Here is an 18,053-nt window from a genome sequence, read left to right on the forward strand (position 1 = left end):
AATACATGGCAACCTGGTTGTCTATCTGAATTTGGATAATTTGGTGGGACAACCGATCTCTGAAAGCCTTCAGAGCGTTCCAGACCGCTCGTAACTCCAGATTGATCTGCAGATCGCGTTCCTGGAGGGACCAGCTTCCTTGGGTGTGAAGTCCATCGACATGAGCTCCCCACCCCAGGAGACGCATCCGTAGTCAGTACTTTTTGTGGCTGAGGAATTTGGAAAGGACGTCCCAGGGTCAAATTGGACCAAATCGTCCACCAATACAGGGATTTGAGAAAACTCGTGGACAGGTGGATCACGTCTTCTAGATCCCCAGCAGCCTGAAACCACTGGGAAGCTAGGGTCCATTGAGCAGATCTCATGTGAAGGCAGGCCATGGCAGTCACATGAACTGTGGAGGCCATGTGGCCCAGCAATCTCAACATCTGCCGAGCTGTGATCTGCTGGGACGCCCGCACCCGCGAGACGAGGGACAACAAGTTGTTGGCTCTCGCCTCTGGGAGATAGGCACGAGCCGTCCGAGAATCCAGCAGAGCTCCTATGAATTCGAGTCTCTGCACTGGGAGAAGATGGGACTTTGGATAATTTATCACAAACGCCAGTAGCTCCAGGAGGCGAATAGTCATCTGCTTGGACTGTAGAGCTCCTGCCTCAGATGTGTTCTTCACCAGCCAATCGTCAAGATAGGGGAACACGTGCACTCCCAGCCTGCAAAGCGCCGCTGCTACTACAGCCAAGCACTTCGTGAACACTCTGGGCGCAGAGGCGAGCCCAAAGGGTAGCACACAGTACTGGAAGTGACGTGTGCCCAGCTGAAATTGCAGATACTGTCTGTGAGCTGGCAGTATCGGGATGTGCGTGTAGGCGTCCTTCAAGTCCAGAGAGCATAGCCAGTCGTTTTCCTGAATCATGGGAAGAAGGGTGCCATGAAAGCATCCTGAACTTTTCCTTGACCAGATATTTGTTCAGGGCCCTTAGGTCTAGGATGGGACGCATACCCCGTGTTTTCTTTTCCACAAGGAAGTACCTGGAATAGAATCCCAGCCCTTCTTGCCCGGATGGCACGGGCTCGACCACATTGGCGCTGAGAAGGGCGGAGAGTTCCTCTGCAAGTACCTGCTTGTGCTGGAAGCTGTAGGATTGAGCTCCCGGTGGGCAATTTGGAGGTTTGGAAACCAAATTGAGGGTGTATCCTTGCCGGACTATTTGGAGAACGCACTGGTCGGAGGTTATGAGAGGCCACGTTTGGTGAAAAACTTTCAACCTCCCCGCCGACCGGCAGATCGCCCGGCACTGACACATTGATGTCGGCTATGCTCTGCTGGAGCCAGTCAAAAGCTCGTCCCTTGCTTTTGCTGGGGAGCCGAGGGGCCTTGCTGAGGCGCACGCTGCTGAGAGCGAGCGCGCTGGGGCTTAGCCTGGGCCGCAGGCTGTCGAGGATTGTACCTACGCTTACCAGAAGAGTAGGGAACAGTCTTCATTCCCCCATAAAAACGTCTACCTGTGGAGGTAGAAGCTGAAGGCTGCCGGCGGGAGAACTTGTCCAAAGCGGTATCCCGCTGGTGGAGCTGCTCTACCACCTGTTCGACCTTCTCTCCAAAAATATTGTCCGCACGGCAAGGCAACCCGCTGCTGGATCCTATTCTCCAGGTCGGAGGCACGCAGCCATGAGAGTCTGCGCATCACCACACCTTGAGCAGCGGCCCTGGACGCAACATCAAAGGTGTCATACACCCCTCTGGCCAGGAATTTTCTGCACACCTTCAGCTGCCTGACCACCTCCTGAAATGGCTTGGCTTGCTCAGGAGGGAGCTTGTCCACCAAGCCTGCCAACTGCCACACATTATTCCGCATGTGTATGCTCGTGTAGAGCTGGTAAGACTGGATTTTGGCCACGAGAATAGAAGAATGGTAGGCCTTCCTCCCAAAGGAGTCTAAGGTTCAAGAGTCCTTGCCCGGGGGCGCCGAAGCATGCTCCCTAGAACTCTTAGCCTTCTTTAGGGCCAAATCCACAACTCCAGAGTCATGAGGCAACTGAGTGCGCATCAGCTCTGGGTCCCCATGGATCCGGTACTGGGGCTCAATCTTCTTGGGAATGTGGGGATTACTTAGAGGCTTGGTCCAGTTCGCCAGCAATGTCTTTTTGAGGACATGATGCATGGGTACTGTGGACACTTCCTTAGGTGGAGAAGGATAGTCCAGGAGCTCAAACATTTCAGCCCTGGGCTCATCCTCCACAACCACCGGGAAGGGGATGGCCGTAGACATCTCCCGGACAAAGGCCGCAAAAGACAGACTCTCGGGAGGAGAAAGCTGCCTTTCAGGGGAGGGAGTGGGATCAGAAGGAAGGCCATCAGACTCCTCGTCAGAGAAATATCTGATGTCCTCCTCCTCCTCCCACGAGGCCTCACCATCGGTATCAGACACAAGTTCATGAACCTGTGTCTGAAGCCGTGCCCAGCTTGACTCCGTGGAAACACGGCCACGGTGTGAGCGTCGAGAGGTAGACTCCCTTGCCCGCACCGGCGAAGCTCCCTCCGCCGACGGGGAGCCTTCCTGGGAGGCAACCGCAGTCGGTACCGCAAGCGGCACCGATGTCTGAGACCTCACCCCGGGCAAGGGGCCAGCCGGCGCCTCACTCGACGGTACCGGTGGCGCAAGCACCCCCGGTACCGGAGGGGAAGGGCGCAACAGCTCTCCCAGGATCTCTGGAAGAACGGCCCGGAGACTCTTGTGCAGGGCGGCTGTGGAGAAAGACATGGAAGCTGATGCAGGTGTCGAAGTCAGAGTCTGTTCCGGGCGTGGAGGCTGTTCCGAGCTGTCCAAGGTGGAGCGCATCGACACCTCCTGAACAGAGAGGGTGAGCGGTCCTTCCGGTGCCGATGCCTACTCGGTGCCGACTCCCTCGGCGACCCAGAGCTCTCGGTACTGACGCGGGAAGGAGACCGGTGTCGATGCTTCTTTGACTTTTACAAACGAAGCATGTCACCGGAGCTTCCCGGTACCGACGAGAAGGACGTAGAATCCAGCCGTCGCTTCCTCGGGGCCGAGGCCGAAGAAGGTCGGTCTCGGGGGGGCTGTACCGCAGGAGCCCTCAGGGTAGGGGGAGACCCACCCGAAGGCTCACCGCCACCAGCAGGGGAATGGACAGCCCTCACCTGCACTCCAGTCGAAGCACCACCGTCCGACGACATCAGCACTAGTGGAGGTCCCGCGGTACCACCGACGCAGCCTTCCGATGTCTCAGCCCCGACGATGCAGAGGGTCGATGCCTCGATGCAATCGATACAGTCTCGGCCGAGGGCGGAGGTCTTGACGCTGTCGACGTCGACGCACTCGATACTCCCGGTGCCGATGCCGACGAAGAGCCCGAGAACAAAACGTTCCACTGGGCCAATCTCGCTACGAGTCCTTTTCTGTAAAAGGGCGCAAAGACTACAGGCCTGCGGGCGGTGCCCAGCCCCCAGACACGACACGTGCCTATCAGTGAGCGAGATTACCCGGCGCACTGGGTGCACTTCTTGAAGCCGCTGGGAGACTTCGATGACATGGGCGGAAAAATCACGCCGGCGAAATCAAAACTCGTAATTGCGGTAAGGCACCAAAAAGAGAGGGAGAAAAAACTCGACCCAAGGCCTCAAAAGGGCCTACCCTGAAAACGAAAGAAAACTTAACGGGGCCAAAAACTGGAAATACGGGAAGGGGAAAAAGACCGAAAGGTCCGTCTCCGAAATCCCTTTTTTTTTTTTCCAAAAGCGAAAAGTCAAAAGACGCGCGAGGGTCAACTTAAGGGGCGCGAACGGCGCAAACACGACCGTACCGAGCGCGGACAAAAGAAGACTGACAAACACGAGCCGGTTCGGGCGGGAAGACGGCCGCTCATGGGCGCGCGAGGACTAGCAAAGGCCTTTGCTAGTGAAGTTTCCGATTGGAAGGGCTGCCGTGGACGTCACCCATCAGTGACAACAAGCAGCCTGCTTGTCCTCGGAGAAAAATAAATCAACAACACACTTGAATTGTGCGACTAATCACACGATTAATCATGATTACTAAATTATATTTCTCTCTTGCATACTCATTGTGATTAACCTGAAAGCCTCAGTGGTTGGATGGGTCCAGAGGACTGGGCTGAGAACCCCTGGTTTAAAGGGAAGAGCACCCATTTTCGTAGGTCTAAACCCTTTGTTACTCAAAAGAATTTTGGGTGCAAGAAAATCACGTAGACCATTCAGGAAAATGCTAAAACTTACCTTTTAAAATAGCTTCGAGCCATTCATGTCTTACTACAGATACTCTGCGGCATCGTGCTTGTGCACTGGATTTGAGGATTATGTGAAATTTTACCAGAAGCCGGTTGCCGCACTTTTTAAAAATGTTGTGTTATCTGCCACAGGTTCTATTTCTTGTTTGCATTTTGTACAATTGTTAATTAGACAAAAGCTTATTACACTTTTATTAAATATTTATGTTGTGTTTCAGTTACTGTGTTATTATATATTGGAATCTGCTTTGAGCGTAATGAGTGGAGGAGTTGCCTAATGCTTACCACAGCGGGCTTTGAGCCTGGAGACCTGGGTTCAATTCCCACTGCAGCTTCTTGTGACCTTGGCCAAGTCCTTTAACCCTCCATTGCCCCCAGGTACAAAAACTTGTGAGCCCTCTAGTGCTATAGAAATGATTACTAGTAGTCGCAGGAGAACTAGGCTATAATGTTAACAGAATAAAACTCTAGAAATCAGAAGGCAGGATTTAGGTCAAAAATAAAATGTTGTAAAACCCTAGCTTTAGACAAGATCATGAAAACCTTTTACAAGGCAATTTGTGAACAGCTCACCTATCTACAGGGCATAGGCACTTTTTAAATACAAGCTCTGCAGCAATTTTCAAAGCAAAAATATATGCCTTCTTTTACTCTGAACACTGCCCGAGAGTAAAGTACCCATAGAGATTTGTGTAGGTAATTTTCCTGAGTTGAATAATGCTCCCACTTTATTAACAAAAAAATAAACAAACAAAACACTTCCATGAATGCCTTTCCTACTGCAGGTAAAGTCACATAGAAAATTTCTACATGTATACTTTTACCACCTGTGCAAAATAGCTATTTCTTCTAACCGAAGATAGCTAGTGCTTTATTTTTGCCTGCTGCAGATTTTTTGAACGAGAACAAAACAGTTTTTTTTTAATGGATTCCTGTCCTTGGCTGGCTCTCCAGTCTGAACTGGGGTATGTGGGTGTGATTTCTTTACCAACCTTGGAGCACTGGAGACCTGACAGGTATATAGAGGGTGTCTTAGTAAATCAAGCTGTTTCAGATTGTGTACTTAAAAGCAAAGCAGGCAGGAGTGCTGCCCGCTCAGTCATCTGCATCACCTCCCTGAGTACTGTTTACTTATTAAACTGGAACGCCTGACCTTTGCTATGGGAAACAGCCCACAGAGTGCAACTTAACGCTGTAGAGCTGCGCTCATTAGCATTGTATTCACATTATCAGCCCTTAGCCTGATATATGGTTTAGTAATGGTGCTATCTATATGGTAATATTTCTCCAAATGAGATCTTAAAGGGAAATGAAATTAGGCATCACAGTGAGTGGCATTTGTTGCACAGAGCATGCGGCTCTTGAATGAAACAACCGCTCTCACCCCACTCCTATCCTAAATTTTAAAAAAAAGTGACAGTTCTGGTGCCCAAAATCCTTGGTAAGACTCCAGTAGATCCTGTAACACACGCAAACCCCAAGTCAAAAACAAATGTTAAAAATAATAATACAATCTTTTTTTAATGCAATAGCAGATTAAATGTTTTTCTACGTAGGGAAGCATTCGTCTAGCACAACATTCTTATTCATTGGTCTTTACTTTAGAATTTGCATGCAAAAATGAAGGCCCCTTGGATTTTCGACTAGGTTTTCCACTGGCTTTGAAAATCCATCACAACATATCTGCACGTAGGTCATACGTGACACGTTAGTGAGCCAGCACATAGTTTTGGTTACATAAGCACTTGGGTGTCAACGGAGGAGTCCTAATTGTATGTTCAGTTATCTGCAGCAACACTGCAGCATGAGGTGCTCTCTTCCATAACTGGAGAAGAGACATCACACATCAGCAACTTCTTCCCTCCCATTTAGGAAATACAGCTCCTCAGGCTCTAAGCTTTCAAAATTAGGAACTGCTTTGAATGACTGTTGCTAATTGGTGAGAAAAAACATCCTGTGCATAGGTTCTAAAATATGTCTGTTATTTCACATGCAGTATTTGAAAGAGAGTAACAAAATGGTTTTATGCTTTGTAAAGCCACTGGAAACAAATGAACTGCTGAAGATGAGAACAAAAGCACAATTTCATGTCATCTAAGAAACATGGGTAATATTTTATTATTGTCTTTTCTTTGGACACAAATACTCAGGCCCTTAGTTTTCCACTGGGTTCAGTCTCTGCTACGTGTATTTAGTCTTCGGAGCTACTCTAAAGAGGGCACAAAAATACATTCTGTAACAGCAGCAGGCCATGCCGTTTGCTCTGACCTGTCATGGTATGAGCTTAAGAGTCTATGTAAGAAGAGAATCTGGAGGGTCTGGGGCATGGCGTAGCTCCGATTGGCATGGTCCAATACATCTGAGGTGTAAGCAGCAGGAATTTTAAACATGTTTTGATACCCTTGAAATCCCTTCAGCTGAAGCGGAAGATTAAGAGTACTCTGAAAAAAGTAAACATGTAATTTAATAAAAGAAAAGAAAAATTCCTGTGTTGTGAAACAATCCCTTCGAGTAAAAGGCAAGACTGAAAAGAAGAATCCGTGCAAGGTGTTGGTTTCTCTCTGAAAATAAATCTAGATTCTAGAGCCTGATGACTCCAGTTAGTGTTCATTTTGGCAAAGTACATGAGAAGGAGGTTGTGGGGAGGGGGAGGAAGGAGCCACTTTTCAGTCTGACCAAACCTTCCAGGAAGATTCACATTTGGACTGGATTTGCTCATGCTCTTTCAGCTGTAATTTGAGTTTTAAGACTTATTTTCAGCCCACAGGTGGACAATGCAAGCACTTTTCAAACCGACAACGGCAAGAGAGATGCACCAAAACAAATAAATACATCGTTGTGAATTACAAAAACAGATTGAAGCACTCTCAGCACTGCGATGAAGGACATTATGAAAATGTTCAATGGAAGTATATTTATCTGTCGCTATCTGTAAAACTAACAGGAGGCAATTGGAAGAGTTCTGTCGGGGAAAAAAGGGAGAGCTGGAAAAAACACCTCTTGCAGGGCAGCTTTCAAAATGCTCAATGACATCACAGTGTACGTCAGCCTGCCTGAGATTTCAGCTGGATTGACCCAGCCTCTAGGATGGAGAAGGAAAAACAAAAAAAAAGAGGTGGGGGGGGGGGGGGGGGGCACATGAAAAGCAAGAGCCAATGGTCACTGGGTGTTCTATCATTCGTCTTATGAATGAGATTGGGTGAATGATTTAAGAGTAATCCATTCACCCAATCTTTCATTCATACAACGGATGATAGAACACCCAGTGACCATTGGCTCTTGCTTTTCATGTGCCCCCCCCCCCCCCACCTCTTTTTTTTTTTTTTTTGGGGGGGGGGGGGGGGGGGGGGGGGAAGAGCCAAAACACACAGACATGATTTCATAAGGCCAGTTTCCCTCTACAAAACCAGGCTAAAAAGGAAGCTGAGTGAAGGTGAAGCCCAGAACATTCCGCATTTTTTTTTTGTTTAAATCATCCATATCTGCTAATTGTTTCAGCCAGAAAGAAGAGAGCAGCGAGAATCAATTAGAAGTACTGGTGGAATACATGTAGGGATTTTCTTCATAACCTAGTGACAACACCCCCCCCCCCCCCCTTGTGAGGAAGCAGAAATGAAATGAGCATGGAGAAAGGCCTTCATGACACTGGCAGTGAATCAGGTACTCAACTGATACCTTTGCTGAAAATAAACTAATCAAAGCCCTCTTCAACTGACATCCTTTGCAGGCAGTTTTTGTGAATGCTTCTAAGCTGCTGTTCAGTTTTCCCAACCAGAAATGCATTAGGACAAGAAGCAGATGGTTATCACGTTACATATGTAGAGGGTTAGAGACATATCCCCAAATGCCTCTTCCCTTCCACGCCCCCCCCCCCCAACACCTCCACTTAGCATCTGTAGTCATTTTCCCCACACACAAAAAAGAATGCCAGTTTTTTTCTATTTCATAAAAATAAATAACCATAAATAATAACAGCCAGCCCTCTCTCTTCCTTAAATTTCACCATCAAAAATAAGATGAAAGGGGCTGATGGCTAGTAGCTCTTCTATGGTGTGACAAAGGAATGCTGTACTACTGAATGCCAACTGCACTCCCCACTTCCCACCCTGACACGTTTCATTCATTCACATCACTGGCCCAGGAAGGTAACCAGCCACTTCCTGTATGCAGACGCAAACCTGGCCTGCTCAGGGTTCCTACAGGCAGACAGGATGCCATCTGTGAACCTGTGCTCTGCTCCCAAGCCTGGGGAGTCTTGTTCAGGGCCACGTTTCAGGCGCTTGATCTCTTGGGTGTAAAGTTGCCTGCTGCTGTCCGTCACACTGTCCACATCCATGGCTTGAGCGGTAGGGCCACCAGCATAGGAGCCATTTAGAGTTCTAGCACGGTCGTGATCCCCAGGTGTGGGCTGTGAGGCAGCTTGAAGACACTCGGTGCTAAACTGGTGCAGCAGACAAAACACACGTCGCCTTTAGAGTCCAGGGGAACAAAAACAAAAATCACATACAAACACATATGAGACATCTGATAAAATGCCAAGCACCTATGAACTTCAATAACAGGAGGGGAGGGGGAGTTTGAGACAAAATATTCTGAAGGAGGGGTCAGGGGTCGAGGCAGAGCTCTATAAAAACAAAAGCAAGTTAAGCAGGGGTAAACTACTGGTGTCAATCCATCACTCAGAACAAAGCCATAAGGCCACAGCACTCACAGCAGCTTTAGCTGGATATAAAGAACTTTGCTACATGCTAATGGATGATGGTTGCTGGCGGCACACTGAGATGCAGTGACTAAATTTGTGCTGGGACTCATTTCTCTCCCTCACCTCCTCTTAATGGGAACAGACTGCAAAACAGAACAGGAAGCGGATGTGTGTTAATCTAGAGCAATGGTTCTCAACCCAGTCTTCGGGACACACCTAGCCAGTTAGGTTTTCAGGATACCCACAATGAATATGCATGAGAAGTTTGCGTGCACTGCCTCCATTCTATGCAAATCTCTCTCCTGCATATTCACTGTGAGTATCCTGAAAACCTAACTGGCTAGGTGTGTCCCGAGGACTGAATTGAGAACCCCTGGACTGGAGCCTAATCTCATGTGTGCAGCAGAAGTACTTGTGGTAACAAATATTTTGGTGATTTCATGTATCACAAGCCATGCTTCTTAGGAACTGACCATCCAAATGTCTCTTTGATCACAGAGAGACAGAGAAAGTGTGACAGAGAGCACTGCAAATAATAAAATTGTATTTCTCAAAATACAAAGAAAGAAAATGCAAAACAGTTATGCTACCATTGTCATATTTAATCTGAATCTTGCAATGTTTTCTTTTAGCACATCCACTAATGTGGCCTATAACCCTGCACTGATGACAGTGAACTGTTTCCTAATCTTTAAGATTGTATTGGCTGAAGACGCCTCATGTTCTCCGTTACAGAGTACAACGCACATCAAATTAAAAGTCATTATGATTGTATCTTCACTGTGCTGGATGGTAAAAGAAGACTAAAATGGGGTTACAACCAACTCGTTAACAAAATTCAATTGTAACTGTGTAGCCCCTTCCCATGTTATACTTGAGCTTTATTGCAGACTAGGTCCTGTGGCAAATATATTACAGCCCAGGGCAGAGACTAAGGTGTGGGCCCAGCAGGCATGAAGAACTCCGAAGTTCTGCCCTGGTGATATTACTCAGCTTCACCAAGGGGGTCTCTTGTGCCACTGGGGCCCTACTTCTATCCCATTAAAACCAGTTCTGCTGCAGACAACACATATAATTATAGTAATTGGGGGGAAAAATCCAACTGGATCACTTCTCATGTCAGATGTACTATAGACCATATTCTTGTATCAAGGAGAAGATGCTGTAAAACCCACAACCTATGACTAATGGGATGACCCTTAGCTCTGTAACAAGCTCATCACAAAAGGTACTTCCTGGTGCTAGCCTGCAGGGTACAGCTCTCCCCCTCCCCCTTTACAAGTTCTCCTGAATTATATTTCTTTTCTTTTTGTGAACAGCTCAGATACTCCTCAATGTCTAATAAACTTAAAACTTGACTTGGGGAGTACTATTTTGTGCAAAAAAGGAAAAAAGGAGGGGAGCACGCGACTGTTTGGTTACCTGAACTTGTGAAGCATCACATTAACATCTGGAGCATGAAAGCAGTGTGCTGGACTGTGTCTGCAGCCTGAATGAGGCACGCATGACAAGAATCTGCTCACCTGTGACACCACAGCGTTTCATGGCCGGGGTACGATTCAATGAGATCTGCACCAAGCTCCATTTCCTCTTCTAGCAGAAGCGGAATGTCCACCCTTGACAACTCATCACAGGTCCCTTCGGTTTTTGGAAGACTGCACGTTTTCTCAATGGCAGGCAGTGCCTCTTGTGGTACGCTGTTACCTGCTGCCGCTCTGTCAATTAGAGACTTTAACAGGAACTGGCGGTAGTGGAAGCCACTGTGGTCTGAAATGTGCATGGCCACCCAATGTTTTGTGGAAGACAATTCATCGAGAAGGATCTGCAGAGGGAATGCAAGCCATGAGATTGACAAGTACACTCAATAACAGCAATACTGCTGCAGGTGGGGAAAAAACGGAGAGGCAAAATGTGGCTTTCAAGGAATGCTTTACCCTGCTTCTCAACTCGTTATACACTCTTAAGACATACTACTCTACAAAGACTATTAACACCATCTTCTTATGACAAATATTTGGCTTTCATATATTTGGAATTAAAGACAATTAGTTTAGTTTATTAATTTATATTCAGCAGATAACAAAAGACAAATACATCCATAATTCATAAGGCACAGCAATAAGCACGTACAATGAACAATAAAACATTGTTAAAGCATAAAACCTGACCAAGACTTCCTATCATTCCTTGGAACCGCAGAATTGATTGTCCGTCTCAAAAACCTGCTATACTACATACCTCTAGAATGTTTCACCAAATACGTTTTTAACAATTTTTTAAATTGGGCAGTATCATTCATTGTCCTAATTTGTACTGGCAATTTGTTCCACAATATTCACCTTTTCCAAATCAAAGCTAATTACAATTAGGTATCATAGTTATTTCTCTGCCTAAGGGGGCTTACAGTCTAAGTTGAGAGTGAAGAGACTTGCCCAAGATCACAAGGGGCATCAGTGAGAGAAGCAGGTTTTGAACCTGGCTTCCCTGGTTTTAAGTCTGCCCCTTTTACTTCTAGACTACTCCTGACTGGGGGATAGGAGACTGAATACTCCTAGAAAGCTGGTTTATAAAATAGTTGCATAGTCCCTTGTGTTTGCTAGGGCAGTGTATTAAAATATATGTCACCTCCCTCCAATATTACAAAGGATCTCAAGCTTAATCTGAAGGCACAAGAAAAAAATATCAGTCTTAGCCAAAGGACAACTTGTGTGAATTGCAAAAATAAGGGTCTTTATAATAATGTTTAATCTATGCCTCCTTTCCAGCTCTAAGATTTAAACCCCATCAGACTGTCTTGTATCCAGGAGCTGATGTCATCTCGTCACGTAATCTTTTACATCCCCTTGCAGTAGGTCTCATTCCTTGCCTACCCTAGTGGTAGGCAGCTTTGGGTCCCTAAAAGCTTGAAAAAAGGACAACTTTCCAGGACACCGCAACATGCAAATTGCCCTGGTTCTGCTCCTCCCATGGGGTACTAATATGTGACGTCTTCTTGGTTGGTACACTTCCTGAATGTTGCATAATGCAAGCAGTTTCCAAACCCACAGGCTGGCTGTGTGCTGACGTCACGACACACAAGGTTCAGCACTGCTGGCCTCCAGTTTTGAAATGGCATGGCATGATGGCTCTTTGAGGGCAGGAGGGCATGGCCAGTTATTATACTTGTGTTTGATTTCCACGTCAGATCTTCAGCTCTCTGAGTTGGCTAAGGCTGCTGTGGAGTACAGAGTTGCACAGTGACAGAAATCTAACCCGTCCCTGCTGGAATCTAACATGTTCCATCCGTCTTCCATGGGGAATCCAACCCATCCCCGCCGCAAGTAATCTCCATTCCAGCTCCTGACCCACCAAGCCCTTGCTGTGCCACAGTCACCTTGACCCCTCCCCAAGAAAGCCAGATTCTATAAACAGTAAAAATACTAATAAAAGTAACAAAAATCATTTCCTTCCGTACGCTGAAGCAGTCCAAATTCCAAAACAAGTCAGAAACAACACAGTTTATACCTAATTGGTCAACCACTCATAGGGTTCACCTTTGGGGTTAAAAGCAAAACCACGTGCATGTAAGGATAAATGAATTAAAACAAAGTTTAAAGAAAATACCATTAATATGTAATACTTGGTAGCAATAATGAAACGGTGATGGAATATTCACATAGCAAGCAGCCTGAGGAAACAGATTTATTTTCTAGTGAACATAATTAACTTTGTATGAACTTGGTGGCTAACAGTGAGCTGAACTGGACAATGCTGGCACATTTAGACTTGCGCTGGACAAAACTTCTGCATGAAGGAAGCCTTTCCCTAATTATTCAATACCTTTCTGTGAAAAAGTAGTAATAAAAAAGGCAAGTGCATTTTTATAATATATTACTGCAATCCACAAAACAAAAGGAGCAAGTTCTCACATGCCATCTTTTTCTTTTAATGTAGGCACAGGAAAGAAAAAAAAAAGATTTTTAAATGCTCCCAGGTTTCAATCTAATTCATGTTTAATATGGGATATAAATGTCATAATTAATTAAGTAAACAGATGGATAGAGACTCTGAATGTTGAGCACATGATTCTCATATCATGATGTCTGTTTTAGTGGCCCTTTACCAGGAGAAAAATCATCTCTGCATGAATATAATAGTGCTAGGATGTCCCTATAACCAGCCCCTACAAATGACACACAGATTACAATTTATAACAAATTAGTACTCTACCTATGAAAAGTTATTCTGTTGTTATACTTCCTCTGTGTACATCCATATGCACAAGCTGGCATGTTTGAAAATATAAGTGAGATCAAATAAAAATGCCACCGACAATAAAGAACGACAACGTGGATGCAGCACCTCATAGGTTTGCTTCCTTTGTATTGAGTAAACAGCGATGAGACTGCTGTGTGAGGAAGGGGAAACAGAGACTCACCTAAATGGCTTCAACTTTTTATCATCCCGTCTCCATCCATCCACCTCCCCCGTCCAGCCCTGGGTGCCCTCCTGGCACATACCTCAAGGCACCCTGGTGGATTAGTGGCTTCTTCGGGGCAGGAAAGATCCCCACTCTTTCCTGCCCACTGCTGCTGATCCTCTCGCTATCTCTGCTTTTTTTAAATGGCTGCCGAGACTTCCAGCAGAAGTCATATGAGGCCGCCGCTGGAAGTCCCGGCAGCCATTTTGAAAAAGCAGAGAGGAGAGGATCAGAACTGTGACAGCATGCAGGAAAGAGTGGGGCTCTTTCCTGCCACGAAAAAGCCACTAGACCACCAGGGTACCTTGAAGTATGTGCTGGGATGGCACGCCACCCTGTACTCGGGGGGAGGGAAGGCACTTCCCTACGGGATTCCCGCAGACACGGGTCCATCCCCGCTGGATCCCCGTGGACCCGGGCCCATAACTGCTGGATCCTCACGGACTTGGAGGGAATCCTGCTATCCCTGCTCCTGTGCGCCTCTCTACTGTGGAGGCAGCACTCACTGCCTTCGAGTTGGGGAAGATACCGTGGAATGCGGGCCTCCAGCTGAGTATTTTTGTTGTAGTGACCAGCGAATTGGGGGGGGGGGGGGGGGGGGGGGGGGGGGAGAAAAAAAAATCCCCAGGTAATTGTGAAGGGAAATGCGGTGCCAGATCCCCAGCCTAGTGCTGCCTGAGATATAAGCCCACTAGTTTTGCTCAGCAGTTTCTTCTCCCTTCAGACATTTAAAACCTAAATCCTTCTCTTTACGCACTTCAGCTGAGCAGGCTGGATTCACAGGGAGCAACACTGCAGCCACTGATGACCTTTGCTTCAGGATAGTGGGAGGGGGTTAAATAGGAGGAGCCTGCAGAAATTGACAGCATCACGAAAATGGAGACATTTCAACAACACAGAAAGGGGGGGGTCTAGCAATTACAGCAGTGGGCTGAGAACCAGGAAAACCAAGGTTCAAATCCCACATCCCCCACCAACATGCCTTGTGATCTTGGGAAGTCACTCCATCTCCTATTACCTCAGCTACTCAGATAGTGAGCTCTTTTGGGCAGGGTCTTGCTTACCTGAATCCAAATACTGCAGAAGTTATTTATTTATTTATTTGGATTTTGCTCCCACCTTTTTCAGTAGTAGCTCAAGGTGAGTTACATTCAGGTACACTGGATATTTCTCTGTCCCAGGACGGCTCACAATCTAAGTTGTTTTGAAAAGTGGGCTAAAAATGTAAAACATTTTTTTTTAACTCCATTTGTCACAGAAGAGTTTATTTTTGAACACTGATAGTGATCCACCACAGTGGTGTACAGATGATATGGATATTTCTTTCCCTTTTGAATCCTGGCCAAACGCCCCACCCCCACCCCTAAACAGGTCCAGCAGTGAGCAGTAAACTTACATCTTTAACCAACATGTAGACATTCTAATTCCAACAACCTGATTACTGAGTTAGCTTGAAAGGGTCTGTTTGAAGAAGTCCCCTTAATTCACAACTATAAACAGGACAGGACCCACAACTTCTTTCTGAGAAGTTCTGACAAAAGAGGACATTCCTCTGGTAAGTGAATATTATTTGCTTTGTGCTTTGGGAACGTAAAGATTGTGGTTTAAAGAAGAAATTGTAGATTAGTGATACTCTTCCCCCCCCCTAGTTTTAAAATTTGAACTTTGTACCACAACATTAACAGAAAGCCTCCAGCGGGCACTGCAGGGTCTAGCTTAATCTTTTTTTTTGGGGGGGGGGGGGGGGGGGGGGGGGGAAGAGAGAGAAAGAAAAAGAAAACTGGGCGACATTCTGGGAAAGGGAGAGACTATTCCCAAAGGATGGGCTCCACCTTAACCGGGAGGGAACCAGGCTGCTGACACTTTTAAAAAGGAGGAGCGCATGGTTCGGTGTGGAGTATCCTTGAAGGATACTATTGAAACAGGACATTTAGGGAATCCTAGTAGAGAGGTTTCAACGATACTTAAAGTAAGCCAGGTATGCTTAATGAGAGAACAGGATAAAGGATGCACATTATCCCCTTCAACTTCTAAGCAGCTTGTAGATCAAAGGAAAAAACACAATTTGAAGTGTCTGTATACAAATGCTAGAAGCCTAAAACACTAAGATGGGAGAGTTAGAATATATAACACTAAATGATGAGGTAGATATAATAGGCATCTCAGAGACTTGGTGGAAAGAGGACAATCAATGGGACACTGTGTTAACAGGGTACAAATTGTATCGCAATGATAGAGAGGATCAAAATGGAGGTGGGGGGTTGAACTATATGTTAAAGAGGGAATTGAGTCAAATAAAATAAACAATCCACATGAAACAGATAGCAGAGTGGAATCATTATGGATAGAAATTCCATGTGTGAACGGAAGGAGTATTCTTGTAGGGCTGTACTACCGTCCACCAGGACAGAACGAACAGACGGATGAAGAAATGTTTACAGAGATTAGGAAAGCTGGCAAAATGGGCAATGCTATAATAATGGGTGATTTTAATTACCCCGATATTGACTGGATAAATGTTACATCAGGGAGTGCAAAGGAGATAAAATTTCTAGATGTAGTAAACAACTGCTTCTTGGAGCAGCTGGTCCAGGAACTGAGGAGAGGGGGAGCCATTTTGGATTTGGTCTTTGGTGGCGTGAAGGAATAGTGCGAGAGGTGGCAGTGTTGGGTCCCCTGGGAAACAGTGATCATAACATGATTAAGTTTGAGCTACTATCTGAGATGATCCCGCAAAAGAAATCTACTGTAGCTGCATTTAATTTTCGAAAGGGTGACTATAATAAAATGAGGAAAATAGTTAAAAAGTAACTAAAAGGATCGGCTGCAAAGATTAGGACACTTATCAGCGTGGACGTTATTCAAAAATACCATCTTGGAAGCGAAGTCCAGATGCATTCTACGTTATTTGCAAAGGTGGAAAGAGATGTCAGCATGGTTAAAAGGTGAAGTAAACGAGGCCATTACAGCCAAAAGATTACCCTTCAAAACATAAGCACTGGCAAGTCAGATGCAAAGCATTAATAAAGAAGGCTAAAAGAGAATATGAAGAGAAACATGCCTTAGAGGCTAAAACGCACAATAACAACTTTTTCAGGTACATCAGAAGCAGAAAGCCTGCGAGAGAATCTGTGGGACCGTTAGGTCATGAAGGAGCAAAAAGGGCGCTCAGGGAGGACTATAGTGGAGAAACTGAATGAATTCTTTGCTTCTGTCCTTACAAAAGATGTAAGAGATCTGCCTTTACTGGAAATGGTTTTTGATGTGGAGGAATTGAAAGAAATATCGGTGAACCTGGAAGATGTACTGAGCCAAATTGACAAATTAAAGAGTAGTAAATTACCTGGACTGAATGGTATACATCCAAGGGTACTCAAAGAACTCAAGCATGAAATTGCTGATCTGTTGTTAGTAATACGAAACCGGTCATTAAAATTGTCCGTAGTACCTGACGAGTGGAGGGTGGCCAATGTATGCCAATTTTTAAAAAGGGTTCTAGGGGTGATGCAGAAAATTATAAACCAGTAAGTCTGACATTGGTGCAGGGCAAAATAGTGAAAACTATAGAATAAAATTATAGAACACGTACACAAACATGGTTTAACGGGACAGAGTCAGCATGGGTTCAGCCAAAGGAAGTCTTGCCTCACCAAGTTGCTTCATTTCTTTAAAGGCGTGAATAAACATGTGGATTAAAGGTGAGCCAGTTGATGTAGTGTATCTAGATTTTCAGAAAGCTTTTGATAAATTTCCTCATGACAGACTCCTGAGAAAATTAGAGTGTCATGGGATGGGAGGCAAGGTTCTGGAATGGATTAGGAATTGGTTATTGGTTAGAAAACAGAGGGTAGGGTTAAATGGTCATTTCTCTCAATGGAGGAGAGTGAACAGTGGAGTGCCGCAGGGATCTGTACTGGGACCAGTACTACTTAACATATTTATAAATGATATGGAAATCGGAATGACGAGTGAGGTATACAAAACTATTCAAGGTTGTTAAAACACGTGCGGACTGTGAAATATTGCAGGGAGACCTTAGGAAATTGGAAGACTGAGCATCCAAATGGCAGATGAAATTTAATGTGGACAAATACAAGGTGATGCACATTTGAAAGAATAATCTGAATCACAGTTACCTGATGCTAGGTTCCACCTTGGGGGTCAGCGCTCAAGAAAAAGATCTGGGTGTCATTGTAGATAATATGCTGAAATCTTCTGCTCAGTGTGTGGCGGTGGCCAAAAAAGCAAACAGGATGCTAGGAATTATTAGGAAAGGAATGGTGAATAAGACTGAAAATACTATAATGCCTTTGTATCACTCCATGGTGCGTCCGCACCTTGAGTATTGTGTGTTCAGTTCTGGTCACCATAGATATAGCGGGATTAGAAAAGTTCAAAGAAGAGTGACTAAAATGATAAAGGGGATGGAACTCCTCTTGTATGAGGAAAAGCTAAAGAGGTTAGGGCTCTTCAGCTTTGAAAAGAGACGGATGAGTGGAGATATGATTGAGGTCTACAAAATCCTGAGTGGTGTAGAACAAGTAGAAGTAAATCGATTTTTTACTCATTCCAAAAGTACAAAGACTAGGGGACACTTGAGGAAGTTACATGGAAATACTTTTAAAACA

General features: G+C 45.5%; 1 protein-coding gene across 1 annotated transcript in view; it reads right to left on the bottom strand.

Moving 5' to 3' along the window:
- Nucleotides 1-7,618: 7,618 nt before the first annotated feature.
- The window catches only part of PTAR1 (protein prenyltransferase alpha subunit repeat containing 1), a 98,059-nt gene continuing 87,624 nt past the window's right edge, over nt 7,619-18,053 (bottom strand). The window contains exons 6-7 of the mRNA XM_030193852.1: nt 10,490-10,788; nt 7,619-8,733 (exon numbers count right to left, since the gene is read on the bottom strand). Coding sequence (XP_030049712.1) covers nt 8,394-8,733; nt 10,490-10,788 — 639 coding nt within the window. The 3' untranslated portion in view covers nt 7,619-8,393. The remainder of the gene's footprint in view (nt 8,734-10,489; nt 10,789-18,053) is intronic.

This window comes from Microcaecilia unicolor, chromosome 2 (genome assembly GCF_901765095.1).
Source record: "Microcaecilia unicolor chromosome 2, aMicUni1.1, whole genome shotgun sequence".
In the NCBI taxonomy this organism is placed as follows: domain Eukaryota; kingdom Metazoa; phylum Chordata; class Amphibia; order Gymnophiona; family Siphonopidae; genus Microcaecilia; species Microcaecilia unicolor.